General features: G+C 41.9%; 1 protein-coding gene and 1 long non-coding RNA gene across 2 annotated transcripts in view; one reads left to right on the forward strand and one right to left on the reverse strand.

Moving 5' to 3' along the window:
- The window catches only part of LOC118236351, a 32,023-nt gene extending 15,848 nt beyond the window's left edge, over positions 1-16,175 (reverse strand). The window contains exons 1-2 of the long non-coding RNA XR_004767017.1: positions 16,001-16,175; positions 11,613-11,668 (exon numbers count right to left, since the gene is read on the reverse strand). This is a non-coding gene — a long non-coding RNA (uncharacterized LOC118236351). The remainder of the gene's footprint in view (positions 1-11,612; positions 11,669-16,000) is intronic.
- On the forward strand, positions 822-3,482 carry LOC118236340 (beta-2 adrenergic receptor-like). Its single transcript, XM_035434624.1, has 2 exons — positions 822-1,035; positions 1,689-3,482. Exon 2 carries the CDS (start codon positions 1,692-1,694, stop codon positions 2,952-2,954), a length of 1,263 nt encoding a protein of 420 aa, XP_035290515.1. The 5' UTR covers positions 822-1,035; positions 1,689-1,691; the 3' UTR covers positions 2,955-3,482.
- Positions 16,176-24,923: the final 8,748 nt, after the last annotated feature.

A 24,923-nucleotide genomic window follows, 5' to 3' on the forward strand; every position in this document is an offset into this window, starting at 1 on the left:
TCTGCTTCTTTTTTTTTTTTTTTTTTGGAATTTGGCATTTTCACAGTTTAATTTCAAGCACATGCTTAGTTTCGGCAGACTCCACTGTAAAACAACAGCTGAAACCTGGACCAGCTGCTGACTTTACAGTCTCAATCTGTCATACTAAAGCTCCGGCAGAAAACAATTTCTGAATGAATCTCCCGGACTCGCCGGCTATCTTTTACGGCGGATCATCTATATATGCCGAAACAGGTCACCATTTGCCTGCTGTAAATCATCCTTAAGAATTTTGCTTTTAAACAAAAGATGAGAGCTTTTTCATTCATTAGTTTCATGACTGTACTATCTGAAATGTGGACATGAAGGAAGCAAAACTTTTTGCTACATCACCAGATTACACCGCTTTACTCGTTAGACGTGTTGGTCCCAACTGTTTCTGGAAATGTCAATGAAATAAACAGTTAATTGGCTCGTTAAAGTTCAGTTACTTCATCTCATAACAGTTGTTCCTAACTTCAAGTCAGTGTGGACAGTAAATGCAACTGAAAAGTTCCCTTGGGTTTGTTCAGTATGACTGAATTTAAGTATTAGATATTAATTATTGTTATGCTCCCATGACAATTTGGTGTTATTTTGCTTTTTTTTTTGTTTGTTTAATAACGAGAAAAAAACTAGGCACAAATAAAATCAACACATTGTTTTTGAAAGCAGAGTTGACTGCAGTTCCCTGGTCATTGCTAGCTGTTTGCTGATTGGCTGGGACAGGAGGATGATGTCAGCACTGTATGCTATAAGGGCTCTGACAAATAGCCTGTTAGACACATCTAGTGCCAGAGAGCTTCATGTGTTCAAACACGGTGCGAGTGAGTGAGAGAAAGAGAGAGGGAGAGGGAGGGAGGGAAGGAGGGTAGGAATGAGAGAAACGGACAAGCAGTATGAGGTGAACAAGCTCGATACTCATGGAAACTACTTCAAACCATTTCTCCCCTTCTCCAGAGGAATATAAACAAATATAACTTTTATGGGAAGTCAGAAAAAGGATTACTCTCAGAGGTTTGTGAACTCTTTCTAAACAGTTATGGTTTTTTTTGTTTGTTTTTTTTCGATATTTTCAGAAATGCTTTCATTTTTGGACATGCTTGAAACTGTATTTTTATTTGCATATTTCCAAGAAGTAATGGACAGTGCATAGAACACATTATATAACCTGCCTCCACCACTGCACCAACAACACATAGTGCTGGCTGATCAAATATATATATAGCCTATATGTATATATGTATATAGCCTCTATATATATGTGCATGTATGTGTGCGTTCATATGTGTGTGTGTGTGTGTGTGAGTGTGTGCTTGTGTATGTGTGTGTTTGTGTGTGTGTATGTGTGCGTGCATGTTCGTGTATGTGTGTGTGTGTGTTTGTTTGTGTATGTGTGTGTATGCATGTGCGTGTGTGTGTGTGTGTGTTCATGAGTGTGTATTCCTCTGTGTGTGTGTGTGTGTGTGTGTGTGTGTGTGTGTTCCTGTGTGTGTGTGTTCATGAGTGTGTATTCCTGTGTGTGTTCCTGTGTGTGTGTGTGTGTGTGTGTGATATATTTTTGTATGGTTTATGTTCATGCCTCTGAAGTCTTGCCCCTCATTTCCTCTCTCTCTCTCTCTCTCTCTCTCTCTCTCGCTCTCTGTTTGTGTGCTCGGGTTCCCTCTCAGATAATGGGAAGCACAGACACACCCGTGGCGTTCAACGTGTGCGTGGAGCTGAACGGCAGCCTCGCGGACCGAGGCGGGCCCGAGTACAGCGAGGCGGAGATGGCGGTGCTGGGCGTGGTGATGTCGCTCCTGGTGCTGTGCATCGTGTTCGGCAACGTGCTGGTGATCAGCGCCATCGCCCGCTTCCAGCGGCTGCAGACGGTCACCAACTACTTCATCACCTCGCTGGCGTGCGCCGACCTGGTGATGGGCGTGGTGGTGGTGCCCTTCGGCGCCTGCTACAACATCCTCAACGCCTGGCACTTCGGCAGCTTCTGGTGCGAGTTCTGGACGTCGGTGGACGTGCTGTGCGTGACGGCCAGCATCGAGACGCTGTGCGTGATCGCGCTGGACCGCTACCTGGCCATCACATCGCCGTTCCGCTACCAGTCGCTGCTGACCAAGAGCCGGGCCTGCGTGGTGGTGCTGGTGGTGTGGCTGGTGGCGGGGCTCATCTCCTTCCTGCCCATCCACATGAAGTGGTGGATCTCAGACGACCCCGAGTCCCTGTGCTGCATGCGGGACGCCTACTGCTGCGACTTCAACACCAACACGGCCTACGCCATCACGTCCTCCATCGTCTCCTTCTACATCCCGCTGGTGGTCATGGTCTTCGTCTACAGCCGCGTCTTCCAGGAGGCGCGCAAGCAGCTGGAGAAGATCGGCCGCAGCGAGGGCCGCTTCCGCGCCCAGAACAACAACCTGGCGCAGGAGAACCGCGGCGGGGGCGGCGGGGGCGGCGGCGGCGGCGACGGCCGGAACGGCGGGAAGCGGATGAAGTCCTGCCTGAAGGAGCACAAGGCCCTGAAGACCCTGGGCATCATCATGGGCATCTTCACCCTCTGCTGGCTGCCCTTCTTCGTGCTTAACGTGGTGCTGGCCATCTGGAGGGTGGAGAACATCAAGCTGGCCTTCAAGATACTGAACTGGATTGGCTACGCCAACTCGGCCTTCAACCCGCTCATCTACTGCAGGAGCCCCGAGTTCCGCTACGCCTTCCAGGAGATCCTGCACCTCCGGAGGGTGCACTTCGCCAAGCCAGGCCCCGCCAATGGCCTGACGTCCGGCAGGAACGCCTGGCACAGCGAGCTGCAGGCCAAGAGGACGTACGGTCCCGAGGGCGGGCACGCTGGGAAGGGCCCCCCGGAGCTGGGCGAGGGCCCCTCGGGGGCCCCGGAGAGAGACTCCTACAGGAAGTGCCAGGAGGCGCTCACAACGGTCATTTAAGCCGCTGTCCTCACGGCAACAACAACAAAAAACAACTTTTCTTGGCTTTTTGCGGTTGTTTTAAGTTTTTTGTTTTTTTTTTTGTTCTTTTTTTACAAAGACAAATGGCTAAGCGGGTGAAGTTTGTCTGGTAAGCAGATGCGGAGATGGCGGATTGGAGTAAAGCGGGGCAGAGGGTGGGGAGGGGGGCTGGAAGCGGCGTTTGTTTCGTTTTTGTTTTCTTGTGAAAACACATCAGCTTTATTTTGGTCACTGTGTGTGTGTGTGTGTGCGTTTGTGTGTGTGTCCGTGTGTGTGTGTGTGTGTGTGTGTGTGTGCATATGAAAATTTATGTACTTGAGTTTCATAAGGATCTTTTCCACTTTCACTGAAATTGGAAAGGGAATTTTCTTGCATCTACCTCATCACTTTTTGTGAGCTATCCTCACTGTCTTATCATGAAACTGTACATTTGTATACTAATCAAGCCACCAGTTTGCCTGTAAGGCTTGCCATTTAAATAAATTACTAATTATATCTGACTTATGATATATGATCATTCAGTTCAATGTAATTGAATATCTTAATCACCCTAGATAAAATAAGCAACAAATAACAAAAAGCTTGTAAAACTCAACAACAACAAAAAATAAATTAAAAAAATGGTGTCTCCTGCTTAGAGAAGCTGTGCGATACGGGGCCTGATCACATTCCACGCTCGTTTGGATTAGTCTAAACCCGGGGATTACGCAGTGATTCCAGTCGCTGCACCGCGAACATCGTAACCCAACACTGTGATGAGGGGTAGCAGGTGCAGCCCGCCACTGGGGCTATTACCGTACAGACGGGGGGGGGGGGGGGGGGGGGCGAGGGGGGTGGATTGGAGAGAAGTTGAGCAATATTCAGTAAGCCCTGTCTTGCTCTCCGTGTTTCTTATGAACTTATAGCAGTGAATAAAGTCATTTGTGTTTTTTGCTCCAAGATCCACATCAGTGCATGGTATATGCAAATAATACTTAACATATGTGACAGTTTTTTGGGGGTTTTTTTGCATTATTTTGTTGCGGGGGGAGGTTGGAATTGAATGAGTGGTATACTAATCCTAGTAGGACAGCCAGAACTGGAACATTTTGATAATCTCTCTTCTTTTTTCTCTGTCTCTTTCTTTTTTCTCTGTCTCTCACTCTCTGTCTTCTTTCATTCTCTCACTTTCTCTGTCTTTCTTTCTCTTTCACTTCTTTCTTTTTTCTCTCTCTCACTCTGTCTTCTTTCATTCTCTCACTCTGTTTCTCTCTCTACTGTATGTGTGAGGGTATATATATATATATATATATATACACAGTATATTGTATATATAAGAACACTTTGCACTTTCAAAAGAAAAAAAAAAACCTCAGTTGAGTGGTAATCCAGAGCGGTTGTTGTTTCTGACCGTTGCTTTGCGGGTGAAATGTCGCCCACTGTGTTTACTGAGATCTGGAGAGATGTGAGAATCCTGCAAAGCAGGGCCATTTCTGACTTCAGCGTCAAAATAGTCAAAAAACGATTGTAATCTTTCGGCACCATAAAAAGAGAAGACGACATGATATTCTCAGGTACCCGTGACAAAGAAAGATATTTGCGTAAAACTATTTTATCTTGAAACACAAGTGAACAGTTCCAGAGTTTGGCTTAAACGCGGCAAAGTGAGCTAATGCTTATCTGCCGTTGTCTGCGGCCGACAACATTGACTGTTTTTAGCCACTGGTCACCAACTGACTCCGGTCTTTTAAATTCAACACAAATGTTTTATTTAACCGCCATCCTCTAAGCAGCGACATGAAATGGCAGTTATTATAAATCTTCGCTCGAGCACATCTCTGAAATCGAGCCGCACGGCTGAGAAATATGCTGCTTCAAAGGAGCCAGGCTTTCCGACATGAGGTGTCTGTGCAGGACCCTGCAGATGTTGAAGATAATAAATATGTAAGGATAGCATTCTTAATGTCGAACTCGCAGCAGTTGGGAATTCACTTACGTGGAGTCCTAGTGATTTTCAGTCTGCATAATGTACACCAGACTGTGTGCATTACCGCCTGCCATTAAACATCAGTGTTTGTGACCTTGCCAATTTGCGTAAGCAGCCGTCCTTCAAAGTACGGCGAAGGCATCAGTGTTGAAACTGTGAACTTTGTCCTTTTGGAAGATCCTCTGGTACTGTAGTGTTTGTTTAACGTGCTAAATCTAACTGTGTTTCTGTGGCTTGTTCTCAGTGTCTTCATCACAAAGCATAACAAGTATCAACATACTGTATCAGTATCCTAGCTGATTATAGTGTATACTGGAAATGTCTACATAAACTTTTTCCATTTGTTAGGGTTCTATGAGAAATGTTTTTATTAATGCAGACATCTGATGTTGAAGTTTTTTTTTTTTTTACATAAAAGAAAAAAATATGTAAATTATCTTAAAATATGCTGTCTACTAACTGAACGTCTTGTTTCATGAAATTGGTGTCTACAAATGAACAAAAGCTGAATCCCCCTGGCAAATATTTTCTGTCAAATTTGGTGGGATATAAATTTCTTTGTCATGTAGTATTTGTCGTGTGTTCAGTGAATAATGTTATGTGCATGTTTTTTGTACAACTGCCTTTCGATGAACTCTTAAGTGGGAAAAGCTGTGAAGCATTACAAATATATACTGCCCCCTGTTGGTAGACTCCACATCTGCAGCATGCCAGTGACCCAGCCCGTTGTAAACTCAGTTTTGAGTAGCTTTTACTTTTCCTTCCTCACCACCGAAAAAACAGATCTGCATATGTAGGCACGTTTGTTCCACAGTACTTTCTTAATTTATCCTAAGGGTAGCAGTGCTGTTGCATTCAGAGTAATAAAACTATTGTTAAAGCAGAACAAACCGATCTGACATTGCATTCCATGATACAATGCACTGACCGCTACAAACAGCCACTGCTGGCTCACTGAGTGATCTTCACTGACCGTGAGATGCGCCACTTTTCATTCTGACACCCGCGAGGGTGGGAGATGGGACGCGGCTTTTTGTTGACTTTGGATTGCGGCGTCCCCGAAGTCCTCTGTCTCGTGGAGCAGCGCGGCGTAGTCTGACCACACTGTAAGCGCGGAGCCGCCATTTTAAACGCAGCTCGTCTTAAAACACGCGGTGATGACGACAGAGGCTCACCAGGCCTGTGGAATGTATTGGCGGTTCAGGTGACTTAAGGTCGGCACCTCCCTTTCAGACATGAACATTTTAGACGCACACTTTCCTGCTGGGCGATGCCCGTGCAGGTGCTGGATCTCCACGCACCCACGACATGCCAGCTAACTCATCCTCCACAGATAAATCCACTCGCTGCTCACCATTGTCACCAAACGCTTCGGAAGTCACCTGAAATTAGAACCAAGAGGCTAACAGAGAGATGAACGGTGGCCCTATGACCACAATGGTTGACTGCAAAATATCGATGTGATTACCTGGTTTACTCGTTGCATGCAATAACCTTTCTGTAGTTGTTTTGTAATACAAGGGGGAAGTTTGTGATGTAAAAGCACCATTTGTTTACTGTGATTGTGAAGATTGTTTTTTGGCACAATATCCTTTCCGTTTGTTACTTTCGTTCAAAGAAACGTGTTGAGATCCATTTCACTGTGGTATTTATTAAGCAAATGTGACGCTGCATTTGTATTTCAATATTAAAACGTGTATATCATGCATGTCTTGTAATCTGTTCTTTATTTTTGCAGTTCTGCATTTATATTACTAAAAGGTTTTGCCCTTCCTAAAATTTCATGAAGATAGGTGAAACGATTTTAGAATTCTGAGAATTATCGGCTGAAAAATGATCATGTACTGATGCTCTTGTTGCTGACGGATGCCCCATTCAGGCCTGAATCCAGTCAATATTTGTCCTTACACGTCCTTGGATTTTCTGGAAAGAGTTTATTTATTTTCATTTTTTTGGGGTGAGTTACTTTTTGTGGATATTTACTTAATCCAGGTCTCTGAAGTGTCTCTGAAGTTTATGGGGGCAAGTTATTTCTGAACGAGAAGTCAACAGAAAATTTTTACAACTTCGGTTTAACGTGATTTGAGATATATAACCTGACAAATGTCTATGCCAAGCAGGCCATTCTGCTTGGCACAGGCATACATCATGTCAGGCTGCCAAGCATAGTTCCTGGGTATAATTTTTGAATTTGTGGCCATTTCCCAGAGACGTTTCAGGTCACGGTCAGATATGTTTGCGCTGTGCGTTCAAAGACAGGCAGGGATATGGGTACTTTTTACTGGAACGCGGGGAGGCACCACAGAAAATAATTTATAAATGATGTATGAATGACGTGGGGGGTGTGGGACAGCTTGTCTTGGGTGGAAAGTTCCTTGCTGAAGTGAGACTGCAGAGCTTGTAGTCGCATAGCTTGACTAGGTGAGGCAACTGTAAGCATCTATTTTAGTTTTGGAAAAACAAGACACGTGTGAGGAATGGAAAATGACACAGGAAAACGTTTTCAATAGATGTGATCCTTCTTTTCTGCCAAGTACAGACATAGCCTCTTGCATTTGGGCTACTTGATAGTCACATAGTGGGTCAAATTCAGATTCAAGAGGATATTAAAAAGGTTCCGTTTTATAGGCCCAGAGAAAGAAACTCATATAGCATAGATTTCCAGTTTTATGCCAATGAAAAACAAATAATAAACAAATCCAAACATCTTTCCTGGGCAACAGACGAGCATTTCACAAAGCAGGATAAGGGAGATTCAGCAGCTGACTATCTTTGGTAAAACATATGAAAAATACAAAATTTTACAAAATACTACTTTACAAACTCTAAAATAATGTATTTAGGAAGATCAGCCAGCACACTCCTTTAACTACACAGGCCTGTTGCTTGCTTGTTCACATACTGGACTTAACTAAAGCAGAAACACATAGGTGTATAGTCCTCCTGGCCATGCAAAGAATCATCATGATATAATCCATATCATTGCTTTTAATAGAGTGATCTCAACAATTATTATTTCAAAGTGCTTAACATATTCATGAAAGTCCACACACACACACTTTCTTGTGCACAAACATATGCAGTAATGATGGAGCAAGGACACACAGCTGGCTAAGAAACAGGTGAACTGCCAATCGTCCAATTACTTTGGTTCCCTTGAAAATGGGAATGTATAAAAAAAGGTGTAATTTCTAATATTCCAAATATGGATGTATACCCTGAACTTAAAGTTGAGAGTCTTTACTTCATAATCATTGTTTTACCCTCCAAAAGTATGCTAATGGTAGAGTGAAACTATTATTTTTCTATATACTTAAGGCATTTGGATTTGAGAGCAAAATATGAATATGAGTCAGAAGTATAGACAATCATTTTTCATTCATGGTATTTACATATACTTATGTTTTAGCATTTTACAGAAACAGTTGCTTCTCTGTTGAGTCCCCTCATTTTTTAGCTGAGCAAAAGTAAGTTAATCAATTAACTTAAAGCGACAATCTCGAAGATTTCAGTTTTGTTCTCTATGGCGGTGCCAATGGTGAGAAGCGGTAATTGCAGGTGTGTTTTTGGACCTCACTTCCCATAGATCCAACCGGATCCAACCAGTGTCGCCTGTGTGACGTCAGTCAGTTGGCACGCCAACTATAACACTTACTATTTACTGAATAAAAAACGGTTGTTATAAAAGTAACGTTATGTACATACTCATTCGTTGTCTAATATTAGGCTAACTCAAGATGTCTTTACACTGCCGAGCCGGGTTAAAATGCTGTAGCAGACCTGGGGTAGAATTAGTGATGATCAATTTCTGCAAACGTTCTTTATCCACCTATTGCCCGGTATGAACATCTTTACACTGCAGAGAAGAATTTGCGGGATTCACTGTGGCTCGTGTAATTATGTATCTCGTGCACAATAAGCAGTCTTTCTCGTGAATGATTGTTGTGTGTTATTTTTGAAACAACTGCCTTGCAAAATGTTACCTCTGGTGTTTCTGGTTTTGCTAGCTAAACTGTTTGAGAATAAAGCTGAGCTGGGTGTTAAATTAGCAATCAGAACAAGAAGAATAAAACAAAAACAAAGGAGATTTCATCAAAAAGGGCATAAAGGTTGAAGGAACATATGAGGAAGCATAATAAAATAATAACAATGCTAATCCATACTGCCGTATTCTTTTATTTAGTTTTTTAGTTTTCTCCTGCACTCCTGCACTTCTTGGTAAATTGTATTTGTCCTAATACTGTAGCTTATTCTTCTGCCTAGTTTGGCTTTGCAGATGTTAGACCAGGATAGTGTTCATTGTTCTCGGCTAGAAATAGCTGTACAAAATAAGTAATTGTACCTTACTGAACCCGTGTTCAGCAGTTGTCTACGATCATGAAAATGCACTTCTTGTACGTCGCTTTGGATAAAAGCGTCTGCCAAAAGAATGTAATGTAAAAATGTAATGCATGACGTCTTCAGAAATCAGACCCGGCTCTGCTCCACACACCCCAGCTTTATTCCGATCGTTATAATATATTGATGAACTCGATGGCAATGTAAATAACGGTAACGTTAAGTTCAGATCAATGATTCGCAATGAGGCGAAACGGTGTTAGAATGTTGCAGAGAAAATTGCAGCGGTGTGAACTGGCTAGTAGCAGAGCCGTTGCCTGCCCTGAGGTTTTAAAAGACCATCCTTGTCAAATCGCCAAGTGCAGTTTTAGAACGTTTACAATCAGACGTCTTGGAATTTTGCAAGTTGCACCCAGTCTCATTGCGAATCATTGATCTGAACTGGCCTTAAGTTAGCTACACTGCAACGTTGCAACAAGGTAGCATTGCATTTGAGAGACGGTTTGCGAGGTCGGTACCGTTCGGTAGTTATTAGCTAGCGTTTTTTCTAATTGTTAGCCGACATTAGATTGTGTTAATTACATTAGCTAGCTAGCTAACGCAACGTTACCTGATATGAGAGATGGATACTGTGCGCAACGTTGTCTAAACGAATGTTGTCTTTCTTGACGTGGTCCGGTAGCTAGCGTTAGCTGTGCAAATAGCTATGTAATTTAGTAAAGTTATATTGTCATTAAATGTAATGAAATCTACATCAACAAATAATATGATCTCTCATGTTACACAAAAACTTTTTAGGGTTCCATAACTCCCCCAACCACCCCTTTCTCTGTTATTGTAACGCATGCAGACACCGGAAAAAACAGTACGCCGCTCACACACAAGTGAGTTGAAGATCGAGCCTGTTGCGTTAGTTCCGCCTACCCTCTCTGGCGGACCAACCACTGATGGGTGATGAAAAATGCGTCACTAACTGTGCGCCGCTTGTGATTTTTTACCGGGAATGTCGCCACAGACACCAAGTTTTTTAATCATGAATTATGATAATAATAATAGTATAAATTAATATAAAAATAGGCTCAATCACCATTGTGTTACCCAATGCAGCGATAGATAGTGACTTAAAAGACACAAAATAAACCGGTTTATTAAAGGTGTATTTTGGTCTCATCTGTCCATAAACCTGTGTTCCAGAACTATTCTGGCTCATCTCCGTATTTTTTTTTTTTTGGTGAATTTTAATCTGGCCTTTAGATTCTTGCTGCTTATCGCATCTCACAGTGTGGCCTATGATTCTGTTCTCAAAGCCTGTGTGTGGTGGCCTGTGATATTTTCACCCCTGCCCTCTGGAGACTGCTGGTGATATCACCGACTGTTGTTGAAGGGCTTTTCTTAGGATTCGTCTGTCAACTGCAGTTGTATTCCTTGGCCGACCTGTAATGGTCTCTATTTCTGAGTTCACCAGTGGTTTCTTAATTTTTTTCTCGAGCCTTTCCAAACTGCTGTACTTCATGTACCCAGTTTCTGTGCTATCCTTCTGCATTAATTCTTCAGCTCACAAGTTAGTTGCTTTTCAGCCATGGTTAGTCCTCTGGTCTTCATGATGGTGTATGAGGTCTGACACCAAATACAATCTCCACAGATGAAAGCAAAAGGCTATAATCAAGACTGGACACTCACTGCTCTTATATATGTGAACAATCCATGAAAAAGGAAACACCTGAGCAACAGTTAACATCTGTCAGTTAACACCTCTTTGATAACCTACTTTGGCACAGGTGAAATTGGGGGGACTCCATACAACAAGCAGCTGTTTCCGTAAAACAGTAAAAACATGCATCTGAATGCCATGAAATAAAGCTGACTGTCTGCACTATGGTCTCATATTCATTTCATGATCTCAAATCCAAATGGCTTAAGTATATAGCAAAAATAACACTAACATTTCAAACAAACTATGTAAAAAGCTGTACTATTACTATACTTTTGGAGGGCACTATATATATATATATATTTACACACACATTAAATGATCTATATAAACTATCTCTCCACACATGAGCAGGCATGTGATATCATAAAAGCTATAAATCACTCCAGCCCAGCTTGTCAAGGGCATGCGCATCCAGTGTGATAATCATCCTCCGCAACAAAATTTTCATTAAGAATTGACGTGCACTGCTCCATTGCTCATTCAGTTTCATTCTGGATGTGTGGACATTTTTCTCATTAACCCGTTCATCCAGACAGACCTGAGTGTCCTCTCCCCCATCACTGTAAGCCTCATCTGAGATCTACCACCATCACTGTAAGTTACCTTTATTTTAACTTACCTTTATTTTCCCAGGAAGGCCAACTGAATTTCTAAGTTTCACCTGCAGTGGTGGACCTGGAGAACCAAAGTAGGTAAAGAATATAAGGGATTGCGTTCATCACAGAAACTGTTTGTTGGCAGGGGTGAAATCCACAAAAATTTAAATGCTCTTGAGGCCATTACATTACATTATGGGCTTTTAGCAGAGACTGTTATCCACAGCGACTTGCACAACTTTCTCATTTTTGACATAGTAAACCCTTTCATACCCCTAGATATTTTGCTTGAGCATTTTAAGTACCTTGCTCAGGGGTACAAGAGCAGTGACCTACATTTAGGCCAAGTTCCCTAACCATTACACCACACTGCCACCATTAAACCTGCAGAAAAATGAGCATATGATTGCATTACATTACAGACATTTAGCTAATGCTCTTATCCAGAGCGACTTACACAACTTTTATGTAGCATTTACATATCATCCATTTATACAGCTGGATATACAGTATATTGAAGCAATGCAGGCTAAGTACCTTGCTCAAGGGTACAACAGCAGTGCCCTACCTGGGAATCAAACCTGTGGCCGTTAGATTAAAAGACCAGATCCTTACCCATTGTACTACACTGACACCCTGCACCCTGATTCATAGCCTATGCAGTGCACGTGCTGGGCCATAAACAGTTCAATTTTGTTATCTACGTAGATTTCAGCGCCCAACTGCAGTGCAGTACTGGGTCTGCCTGACGATTGCAAATTGCCACTCGCGACAAGCTTGGATTTGTTCAGCTAATGTGGCTATTTGCGGCTATAGTCTATATTAAAGCCGTGCATTGTGCAAACGTGTCAATGACCCTGGCAGCTGTAATAGATAGAAGAGGAAGAGACCGCTGACATGCTAGATATGCAAAAGAGAGTGGCTATTCCAGACAAGGGGATCCCACCTTGGGTTTGGCAGACAGACATTTTGCCATAACAGATATGCTCAAAATGCTTAACAGCAAACATGACTTTGAACCCGCCACCCGTAATTTTATTCACGGTCACTGTAAGGGGGGGTCAGTTGGGTATTTTGTACCGGGCCCTTGGGTTGGGGGGTGGTGGTAAATATTATTGCCCAGGAATTTGGGATTTTCACCTGGCAGCCCTGGTTGTATTTCTGCTACAATTTAAGTAGGATATCCCACTATATGGAGACAGATATTGAGAGAACTCTAATAACAATGTTACATCAATAAAAAAATCACTCATTAGAAATGGAGGTAAATTAGATGAACAATGACTGACTAGAAAATAGACATCTTCAATAAATTTTGAAGGGGTTCATTTACTGGTCATTCGACTGATCTCATTTTTTTCAGTTCCATTACATTACATTACATTGCAGGCATTTGGCAGACGCTCTTATCCAGAGCGACGTACAACAAAGTGTATAACCATAACCAGGAACAAGTATGACGAAACCCCTAGAGAGAAGTACCGGTCCAAGTACAGGGAACAACCGCATAGTTCAACTTGGACCCTGATGGTTAAAATGATTAACACTAACAACGAGAACGGCAACAACGCAATCTATGGAAAAATAAAAATAAATAAAAATACAAGTAGTCGTTAAGACAGGCGCATCAACTAAGTCACCTGTTTCCCTTGTTAAGTCATCAGTATCACTGCTCTGCTGTTTGTGTGCTAAACGAAAATGAGTGTCTCGCAAAAAGGCGGTAAAGGTGTAAAATTAATGTTATCAAATCAGTGCTTGCTCAACGTTAAAAAAAATATGTGTGAGCAAAACCAGCCTTCGAATTTATTTTCATGAAATAACTTAAGTAAAAGTAAGTAAGACCTAGATTTTTTGTTAAAAAAATTTCATACTCAAGACAGCTGAAGTGAGGTAAAGGCTCAAATGTGAACTAATGCAGCAAAAAAAAGATCTTGATGTGATCCTCACTCGAAAAAAAAAAAGTTCTGAAAGCTGATCTTACGATGATGTTTTTGCAGTTGCTCGGTTTTCTTCAGTCATTAATGCGATGCAGACCGAGCTTGCAGCCGCACGCAATGAGCTGCAGGAAATGTGCTCAATATTTTTATTTATTTTTTTATTTTATTTTTTTCTGGATCTAGCCCTCTAGGATTCTGGAGACTTTTCAATGGGACCACTATTAAGTCGGTTCTGGGACAGATTAAGTTCTGGGGCAGATTAAGTCTGGGGCAGGTCATTTCTTGCAACATCCTCACTATGTCACATCTTCGTTATCAGTCTAATAACATAATGACACGGTGTCTGGAGGTGGTCTGGCTGCACCTGGTTATGACGGGGTAAAAGGTGCACAAAAAGTTCAGCTGTAAACGGGCCAAATATGATTTCATGGATTCCCTTCTGTAATGGGGGTGGGGGCGATTGGGCAAATGCCAAAACTGTAAATCTGTAATTAATTGAGTTGTGAGATGTGGGGAACAAAAAACAAGCTAAAACATGATGGATCAGCTGGGGTATGCCTAGCTGGAGTTTAATCCCTAAACCTGGAGATTTACTACTGGATAAGGTTATCCCCATTTTATATATTTTGAAGACTGCTCCAGTTCTAATGCAGTTCTGTGGTCTGTGTGTGGGAAGGGGTGGGTAGGGGGGTGTGTTGTTAAACTTGAGGTTTAATCTCCAGCTAAACACACTGCAATTGACCCTGATAGTGTTTTTTTTTCTCTAAAAAAAGTATATTGAGAGACTGTCAAAGGGCAGCAGACTGTGACATCATAAATGGCTTGATGATGTCATCTGGACACACACAGGGCTGATGGGAAACAGCAGCAAGCTCGAGTCCCCAGCCGTACGCTAGTCTAATGGAGGTCCACAGACTGAGAGAATTGTTTCTACATCCCCCCGAATCCGACTGACATGTCCCTGCTGCGTACTCCACCAACTCTCCTTTTATCGGTCCCGGATGCGTGCGCACCAGCAGCCGGCAGCGCTAATGATTTATCCGCGTCCGTTTCCCAGGGGCTGGGAACGCCACAGGGCCACCATGCTGGCAGGAATTTTGGTGGGAATTCCGAGGACGGGGATCAGAGAAAAATGTGACCGGCCTTTAAAAAGCCAGGAAATCTCCGTCCTCTGTTTCTTTCAGTGCGCATCAGGAGCTTTCTCCTCTTTATAATCATGTCTTCAGTTCCCTTTCAACTGCCGTTTTTATGGATTGGAGAACGTCCATTTCGCTGAGCCAAATGCAACAGGTGTGTCCTTGGTGAAGAATTTCAGCCGGTCTTGAAGGAGGCACATATGGTTCTTGTTGACTCGCATATACCGTACGCATGGTTCCTGATGGCTCATGTACGACATACTCACACAGCCACACAGTCTGCCCCAGTTTCATTCTGTACTGGTCCGGGTCACATCCATTGAACACCCCTTGCCTTCTTACTTCATGCTTCATTTTAATTAAACTTAATTTGCAGAAGCTGAATGTTCTTAGGTGGCCTAAACACATACAGGGACAACAACATTGAACAAAAATATAGTAAATAGTATTTAATATTGAATATTTAGAATGGAAGAGAAAGAACAGACAGCACTATTTGTTTTTGACTGATTTTTCTATATTTGGCAGTAATAGTTAAAACAAAAGAGCAAAATGTGCTGTTTATGTAAGTTAGACAAGGAAACCCTGAACCTGTGTGCTAGGAGAATGATTTTTACAAAATTGCATGCAAGGTTTCTATTGGCTTATGTGTTAAAATCTTGCCTGGTGTGTGGACTCCACTCTCTCTTATCATATAATGCAAGAGAATGGAATTTAAAGTATTGATTTAAAAAAAGACTGAGTTGATTCACTTGAGTCTCTGTGTTGTGCACAAAAATTCTAATAAATGTAAACAACTTGAGCCATGTTTCCATTTGCATTTCTTTCCGTGACTATTTTTTCCTATTTATTCATATCTATCATATTCTGTCCTATTTTGTTCATATCTACTGACAGTATTTTCCTATTTTCCCTTTATAAATGAAATAACGAAAATAATAATAATTATTATTACTAGTAGTAGTAGCAGTAGCATTAGTAGTAGCAGTAGTAGTGTTATTGGTATTTTTTATTATTATTGAGTCAGACACTTTTGTAGCCCCGTTTATGTCCGTGGAAGGAGTGCTTTATCTATAAACTTTATCCCCTTTATGCTTACATGCCATGTGTTTTCCCTGTGTGCCACTTGATAACAGTAAAACAAACGATCATGTAAAACCATCACGGTTTGTACACCATACTATCATATTATCCAGGTTGAACCGAAAACCACTTTGAAGTCTGCGTGGACTTTACAAGTGACATTTTGTGAGGTGTTTTACAAGACACCTAATATGGCAACCCTACGTGGTTGAGAGTTTAAAACTCATGCTTAGATAAAACTGCAAACTACAGTACCTTTCCCAGATTGCTGTTCAGACAAAACCGGGGTTGTTAGGGTCGAATTTGTCTTCCACTTCAAACGCTAGTTATGAGTCTCTGATTCTTGTTATTCCTACCGCTATCTCTGTATTTCGCCCCTCTGACTCTCTCTCTCTCTCTCTCTCTCTCTCTCTCTGTAGTAGTGTATGAATGCAGGGCACACAGTGAATAGAATAGATGTTTAAACAGATTGCGCTACTCCAGAATATTTTTCCTATCTCAGAGAGGGGCGGAGCGGCATGACATTTCCCAGCAGGCAAAGCGGCTGCCGTTACAGCGAGCTGGTAATACCTATAATGCCAAACGTCCATCATGCCGCCAGACAAGAAAACAGTTAGATTTAAAAATGTGCAAATGGAGGCCTTTTCAGCAGACGCAAGATGACAGACCTCATGAATCTTAGGCAAACTGCATCACCAAGGTTTGTTTTCATTGTAAATAGGATGTTTATTTGTGTTTTATTTGCTTTTTTTCCCCAAGTCGGTGATCAATAAAGCATATGGCATTTACCTCTGGAACACAATGTATTATTATTTTATTAAGGGTTTATTTTTTATTAGTTTTTTCATATTTTTCACCACGGTCATAAAATATGTGACGAGCAAATCAAAAGCATACAGTTGCTTCACAAAAGATACTGGTCACACAGCTAGCAAAGCATTTACATTGTACAATATCTTATCTGCTATTTTCTGTGTGTTTGTGATGTTTGTGTGCATCAGTAAATGCAATTTTTTTTTTAAATGATTGGCTCATATTGTGGATATTAATTTTCTTTTGTTTTGCTACAGCACTGTAACAACATATCCATGTCAGCCAAGAACTTTGAGGGTTTTTATATGTAGAAAACAAAATGATTAGGCATTAAGGTGGTGCAGTGAGAGTGCGCTGTCACAGCAAGAAGGTCCTGGGTCTAATTCCAGCCTGGGCCTTTCCGTGTGGAGATTGATTGTTCTCCTCGTATCCACGTGCATTTCCTCCGGGTAGTCCTGTTTCCTTCCACAGTCCGAAGACATGCAACAGAGACTGGAGACTCTAAATTTCCTGCAGGTATGAGCGTGTGAATGCATGGTGTGTGCGTGTTGCAATGGATTGGTGCCCAATGCATGCTGGGATAGGCTCCAGCACCACCGCCCCCCCTCCCCCCCAACCCTCACTCCCACGACCTTGACCAGGAATAATTGGGTTAGATATTGTATGGACACTAATATGTGTGGAAGATGCAGCAGTAACACAACACTGAGATGTGCAAACTATAAACAAGCCACATTAAATAAGAGTGCCCATTAAAGCAAAGCATGTGGACGCAAACGCTGCAGTAAATCTTACAAGCCAAGACGGGGAAGTTTTATTTGTATGTCCCTTACAATACGTGCCACCTTTCGGTGGGCCATTGTCATTCTTGCCATGCCGTTAGCGTCATCCTGGTCACAGGAACAGCGTATCAATGCCAGAGGCTCGCGTGGGGGAAGGTCAATGACGACAGGCAGTACGCAGCGATCACAGATTGACTCCTGGCACTCTGCTCCCACAGGCCTGTTTGACGCAAACGGAGTTCCTGAGAAAGCCAGCGGCGGGATCATTAGCGCATTGTTAGCGGCGGCCCCTCGCCGCTCGGGAGCCATCGAAGCGTAGCCTGCCTCGGGCGGCACGGAAGGTCAAAAAAAATTTCAAACAGAGACGAAACACGCGTGGGCTGAGACTGCGTCAGTGCAAACGCTCTCGTTTAGGATCTCTGTGGATGGGAGAGGAATTATAAAAACCAGAAGATTTGACTCTCTTAAGTGTTTTAGTCTCGTAACGACATCTTATTTTCATGTCTTTTTCTCTCAAATACAAAATATTAGCATGTTTTGTTAAAATTCCTTTTTGCCTGAAAAGTGAAATTGTCTCACCCCATTGGAAAAATCTTCAAATGAGTCAAATTATTGTACATCATTGGCAATCATTTTGTCTTATGAAAAAGTAATAGAAATAAAGTTAAGACTAAAATGCTTTGTTTTTTTCAGTGCAGGGGAAGGGATGATGGGGAATGAACCCCCATCCTCCATCCATGCCACCCCCTTCCCCCGTCCCCCGTCCCCTTAGCCTGCAAAAGGAAGGGGGGGGGGTTAAAGAATTTAAATAGTTTCTATGGATCTGTACCCCATGGAGATATTGCTCCAAGCACACCGTTTGTATATTGACTGCCATTACAAGTATCCAATTGAAATGGAATGACTTCTTGTTGCATTGCAAATTGCAAATGAATTGCCGGTCATGAGTTCATTAACTCATTTTTCTGGTTGTGGCTATCTCCAAATATAGTCACATGATAGTTGTAGTCATAAAATCATCATAGCAATAGTTTTTTTTTATGGCATACCCCTTTTAACATGTTCTTATTGTATAGAGCCTTCCATATGATGGCTTTCCTGTTTAAGTAGAAGTCAACTGTCCATGGAAATGTACTGAATGATGTATGGATAAATGCAGAAACACAATCTCACAGCACCATCATTAGTGCCAGTGTTATAAAATGTATGGAACGTGCAACTTATTTACTCCAGATGAACCGTCTCTTTCTGTCACAGTCCAACTGAAATGAATTGAAAAAATAAATAAATAAATAAAAATCTGAATCAGCTTGCTTTCTTCCAGCTTTCCCAGAAGAAAGGGCTCCAAAAGGCTCCTTTGTGTCTCCATAGAGGAACCCAGTCTAATTCCAGTTTTTGTTAGGCATAATGGTTCAAATTTGGGAGATTTCATACTCTCAACACCTACCACAGAGGGTTCCATAAAATAACTAAAAAGGGTATCCCTATGGAGACAAAAAAGCCAAAGAACCTTTTTATGGCTGGACCGCAACAGCGAGGCCAACCCTACAAACGCGAATGTCTGTGAGTGACTGACTGACTGACTGAGTAATGAAGTTATATCATTGGTCGGCCGAATTATTAAGTTACACCATTGGTCGGTCAGATCACGTGTGTTAGGTCCAGCTATATGCTAGGATTTAACCTGGTCTTGTTTCTGAGAGTGTATGACGTTGGAACAAATCCAGAAACACAACGTCACAATACCATCCTTAGTGCCAGTGCTATAAAATGTCCGATAATGTGTCTAATTTACTTTAAATGGTCAGAATAAACTTTCTTCCTACAATGCATTCAGGTCTGCTCCGGTTACAGGTCTTGTATAAGCACATCCAAGGCTGCTAACACAGGCTTTGAGACCAGAGCCTCCCTCTGTGCCTCCCTACATGGTGCCATAGGGTCAAAGCCTTTTTCGCTGAGTAATTTACCGTTTATCTCAAACCTCTCTGAAGTGTGGGTCTTTTCTAGTAAGTGGGCAGATACTGTGAGATTAAGCTGAAAGGTCACTTGATAAAGTGAACTTCCGTTGTGGATAGGTACAACTTGTTCGGAGAACTTCAGCGAAACAAGCCTTTAATTCCTCATTCTTTTTATAGATTTATGCTGACTGACAGAAACTCAGCAATTTGATGCAAACAGACTGAACATTTCAAAAATCTTTTACAATCTGGAGTCAGGCAGTTTGAGACTGCAGCACATTCTGTTGATGTGTCAGTAGCAGGTTAAACCAGTGCAAACTCAGAGCAAACAGTGCTTCACAGATTCCAGGAAGCACCCCTGGTTATGTCAGGGTGTCCTACGCACATAATCTGTAATCAGTCTTGCAAATAAAAAAAAAGAATCAGCGAGAAATGTTAGATTAAAGATGAGGTAAGTCTTTTTGCAGACATGTACATGCCGCCATTTGTCTTGCTGGTATTTTTAATAACTAAATTTTACTTGTCTACATTGAAATTATCTGAATGTACGCCAAGTACAGACACTGAGATTGTGAGTATGTGTAATTTTTCAATTCCAAACAGCAGCAAAGTCATCTGGTTTCGATCACAGGAATTGTTAGTCACATTGATATACCACCGGTGAATTTATTTTGTCAGACATAGTATGAATGAGGCAATATTTTTTCAGTCTGTTGATTTTATTTGATGTGTGTATTACATTGTAGATTACATGACTGAAAATGGGCCAATTTTTAGAGGCCTGCCAAGAACATAAAACTACCATTTAAACCAACTGCGAAACATATAAAGCCCAGACAAAAGAAGGAACATTTCACAGGTTTGCTTCTCTTTTCATTCTTTTATCTTGTCAGGATGAAAGAGATACACTTATGCAGAGCCCTCCAGCGGAGATGCTGATTCATTCCTGGCATGGCACAGGCTTGGGTTCGACACAACCTGTCAAAGGCGATTATGTAGATAGAGAAGACTTGGCCATGTACACTCTACCGGCCCAGCTTTGTGTAAAGCAGTGGGCAAGCACAGTCTGACGTAGGACACGACAGAAGAAGGACCTCTCACGCAGGGAGACGAAAATCCGGATGAATCATCATTCGCTGAAGACGCCTTGCAGCGATGAGAGTCCACTTTATCACCAATCAGAAGACTGTGGGCTGAAAAAAAAAACGAAACAATATTCGGCGGGGGGGGGGGGGGGGTGTGGGGGGTTGGTGGCAGGGGGGTGTGGTGAGGGCGAAGGGGGCAGGAAAAGGGTGGGTGGATGGAGGAAGGAAGACACAGTGACCGAAGAAAGGGATCATTTTGTTCCCCTGCGTTTTTTGCTGCAAGGGCCAGCGTGAATCGCAACCTGCAGCTGATGAGATTAGGATATTAATTTTCGGCTGAACGAAGGGAAGGGAGGGTAGAACATCAGCATGCCACAGGCAGGTGAGAGGAATTGTGTTCCCAACCCCGAAAACACAAGTACAAAAAGAGAGGCAATTTCAATTTACTTTGTACCTCCCAACCCCCCCCCCCCCCCATTCCCCCCACACCCTCCCCACTTCCCTTTTTAGTAATATCCGAAAAGCGATCATTCCAATTTAATTGCTTGCCATACGCCTCATTTCCAAGGAGAGTAACACACTGTAGCTCACATGCAGTACTATTCATTACAGAGCGATTCAGGGTAATGAGCTGCGCTCTATGTTGAACAAACACCCTTCTAGGTAAGCTCAGCTCTTTATGCACAATACTGCAAAAACAAAAAATAAGTCAATCTCAACTCAAGTATTTCAGTCTTGCATATCAAGTAAAAATCTTAACTCTATCGCCTTTCCGCCAAAATAAGGCTAAAATATTGCCAATGAGGTGAGGCAGTGTGACTCATTTCAAGATTTGGAAATGGGGTAAAAAAAAAAAATCAGGCACGGCCATAGAGTGAGCCTGCCTGTACTCACTGTGTTTAAAATATATTCCTTGTACTGGAAGAATGAACGGCAAATAGCTTTGGCTACACATCCGCATATACAAATCACTGCAGCTTTCCACTGCAATTGCCAAAATGCGTTGGTCGCATGCTTTGCTTGTCAGGGCCATGCCAGTACCTTTTACGGGGCACATGTTCAAAGTGAGGAAAGGGCACACCAACTTAGAAAAACTGCTTTTAAAAAAAATCGAATCAAAGGGCCACATCAGACCCTTGGGGCAAAAGGGGCAGGTGCTGAGGGACCCAGAGATTCTATAACACCCCCCAACCAGTCCCCCATCACCCCCCCCCCACCCCTCCCAGGGTGTATAACTATTTGTCTTTCTGTCCGTAGTTATTATGAGTTTCCACCCTGGTTGTCCTGAACTGAATGCACATAAACAAACTTTAATGTGTGCACATTTTGTTTGCATACATTGCCATTCTCCCGCTTTGACTCTGTGAATGAAAAGTGCTTAAACCTTTTGTTAAACTTAAACCGTAAGTCACACTAAAATATTATCCATATTACCCCCCCTCCCCTGCCCTTCCCACACTATGCAGTCCCTCAAAAACCCAACCCCCCTGACCTCCAGAATTTACTTTACATGCTTACTTTCCATAAGAAATATGTACTTTTCCAGTGTACCCTGTAGCAGGAGGACCTCGTTCTTACTCTGTGGTGCTTTTCTGTGCCAGGCGAACACTCAGGATTCTCCATCATCTCGTTTATCTTCTGACCAGCTAAACGCCTTAGAAACAAAGAAAGAAATGCAAAAGAACTAAGGAATTAAGCAGAATTATAGCTAATATGAATTACTGGTTCTCACTACTGCTTATGCACGTTTCCTTAAATTATGTTTGCATCTGCACTTATTTATGCAGATTTTGCTTAATGAGAAGTATGGAATATCAAAGAAAGATTAAATTTTGTTAAGAACTATAAAGAATATATTACTGACAAAAATGAATGCAGGAGGCTGTTGCTCACCCTCATCAAAGCACTCAACTAATAATAATTCTGACAGCGTATATCATGTGTTCTAAGCGTTGAGGTGTTTGTTTATGCATAAAGTAGGCCTTTTTGCATCAGTGATCACAGCAGAACTATGAATTAATTGCACAAAATTATTTTATTTTTTTCCTCCTCTACTCAGCTCTTTCCCGTAACACACTATTCAAATGTTGTACTGCATAGGTCATCAATGACTAAATTTGTGCAGAAGTTAATAATTGAAACGTGAAGCAGTTTAGGTTTGAACAGGTTAAGCGCTAATGACTTCAGTGGTTTTTGTGTGAAGCCTTTTCCAATAGTGTGAACTGGAAATTGCAGTCTGAGTCAATTATATCAAAATGTAACTGGAGTTTTGGCAGAAAATGTCAATTTGTTGGTAGTTGAGCTTTAACTTCTGCGTGAACATTGAAGAAAAACAGGAGCGTTCCTAAAGATGTGAAAAAATTATTCTTCAAAGTATCCAACAGGAGCAGAATTCTCTGTGTCCAAACGTTTATTGTTTGGACACATATTTCACGAGTGATGTACAGTGAGTGCACAGCAGTTATGACAACAGCCAACAGGCATTCCGAAAAGGACAGCATCCAGCTGCCTGAAACGCATTCTCCAGCTCTTCCAGATTAGCCCTATTTGTCATCTTGTCCGTTATATAAGCTAACCACTGTGATGTTCAGCCGACACACACACACACACACTCACATAAACACACACATTCTATTCATACATGTACAGTACACGTTCACATGTACCCATGTTCAAGCAAAGACACAACAGACATGTTGAACGTACATGCACTAAACATAGACGAGTGCATGTGAATACACACACACACACACACACACATTCAAACACGCCGTATATGTGCACACTTGCCTCATATGTATTTAAACATGTATACAAACACAAATGCTTGCACACATGCACACACACATGTACACACATACACGCACACACACACACACACACACACACGCACACACACGCCATACATGCAGCCGTGCACACATGTGCATGCACACACACACCACCTAACACACCTTATGTACACACGGATGTGCTCAAGGGCCAAACTGAATTAACAGCCTGACTGTTCTTTGCTCTTGCTGTCATCGTTGCCCTGTGCAATCACACACATGGAGAGAGATCCCAGCTCCTGTGTAAAGGACTGTACAGTGCGTGAGGTATTTGCAGACCTGCCAACCTTAGGAACATATTTTGAGTACCTCAATAGTCAGTGTAACGCTTAGTTCACACGCTTTGCACGCACGCACACACAAGCCTTTCTTCATAATTCTAGTTTTGACTGTTGAAGTGATCAGGAAAAATTGTATAATTTGACCTGATTCTAAAATATCACTTGCACTGCACTGGGCTATATTATGATACACTTGCAAGTCAAAAGTTTGAGTACGCCTGCTTAAAACAATTTTTTCATGATTCATATTTCATTATATGATATGTGTGCTTATACAAACTGATAACCATCAGATAAGTGAAATGCATTCAATTATTTAATAAAAATGTAAATTATTTATTTTGTATATTGTAACATATGTTTTCATTTTCAAGTATTTACAGAAACTTATGTTGTAATGTAAAAAAAAAACGTATGTTGCACTGTCAATTATGAATAAAACCAGGTTTCTGTTCATGATTTCCATTTTTATTTAATAATTAAATAACTGAATCAGCTTATATAGGCACACATCATATAGGCCTAATGAAAAAAAAGTATTCAATTGAAAAATTATCTAGGAATGTAGGCCTTCGTAATTAGGTTTAGCTAAATTATTACCTGAAGCTCCTTGGTGGCTAATGTCAAAATCATAATTGCACAATGTGCAAAATGCATGGTGCGGACGTTTTGAGGGGCGGAGGCACGGCCATTGCTCATGATATTTTGCGAGGAACTTCTGGGGGGCATGGACTCGCTTCTTTTTAGTAGGTCTGGTCTGCTGCTCTCTCTCTCCTTGTTAGTATCCTCGTCATCTGACGTCATGATTATTTTCTAACTGCAAGGCTGGGTGACTGGCTGCAATAATAGGAATTATTTGCTACGTTAGCAGTCTATAGTCAAACACCTTTGCAATGGTCACTTTGCTCCAACAGAGCGTGCGCGATTCAAAGTTTGAACAGGGAGTCTCCGTGGCGTTTGAGTTACTGCAGCTAAATTACTTCATCAGTTATTCGCACGCCTCCTAACGAGGATAAATCGTATGCGAGCTACTACTACGGCTAACTGTATACACACATTTATCTCATTAGGATATACCCCTTGAAATGCATCATCTCATTAAGTTACCGAACATGTTTTAACGTTTTATATGTTAACATTAAGGTCGCATTTTTGTGCTTGATTATTACTCCCCACTTCCCATTTTACCTCAGCAATGCAGCGTTACGTCTCGGTGGATAATAAAGTACCGCTGCGTATCAGTGGATGTTGAGTGGGTCGGGGAGGGGTTACAGAACAACAAGCACAAGGTCATAGCATCTGGTTCAATCCGAGGGATGCAGTTTAAATGCCGAATAAATGTACGGTATTGCTTTGTATTGATTGTTTTCCGTAATTAAATTCCAATATTTTTTATTATTTTGACCAAGAATTGCGTGGCTGGTACAC

This window comes from Anguilla anguilla, chromosome 9 (genome assembly GCF_013347855.1).
Source record: "Anguilla anguilla isolate fAngAng1 chromosome 9, fAngAng1.pri, whole genome shotgun sequence".
Classification (NCBI taxonomy): domain Eukaryota; kingdom Metazoa; phylum Chordata; class Actinopteri; order Anguilliformes; family Anguillidae; genus Anguilla; species Anguilla anguilla.

Bases quoted from the DNA above. Each gene is read 5' to 3' on its own strand.
- LOC118236340 (XM_035434624.1), top strand. From the start codon at position 1,692: ATGGGAAGCACAGACACACCCGTGGCGTTCAACGTGTGCGTGGAGCTG.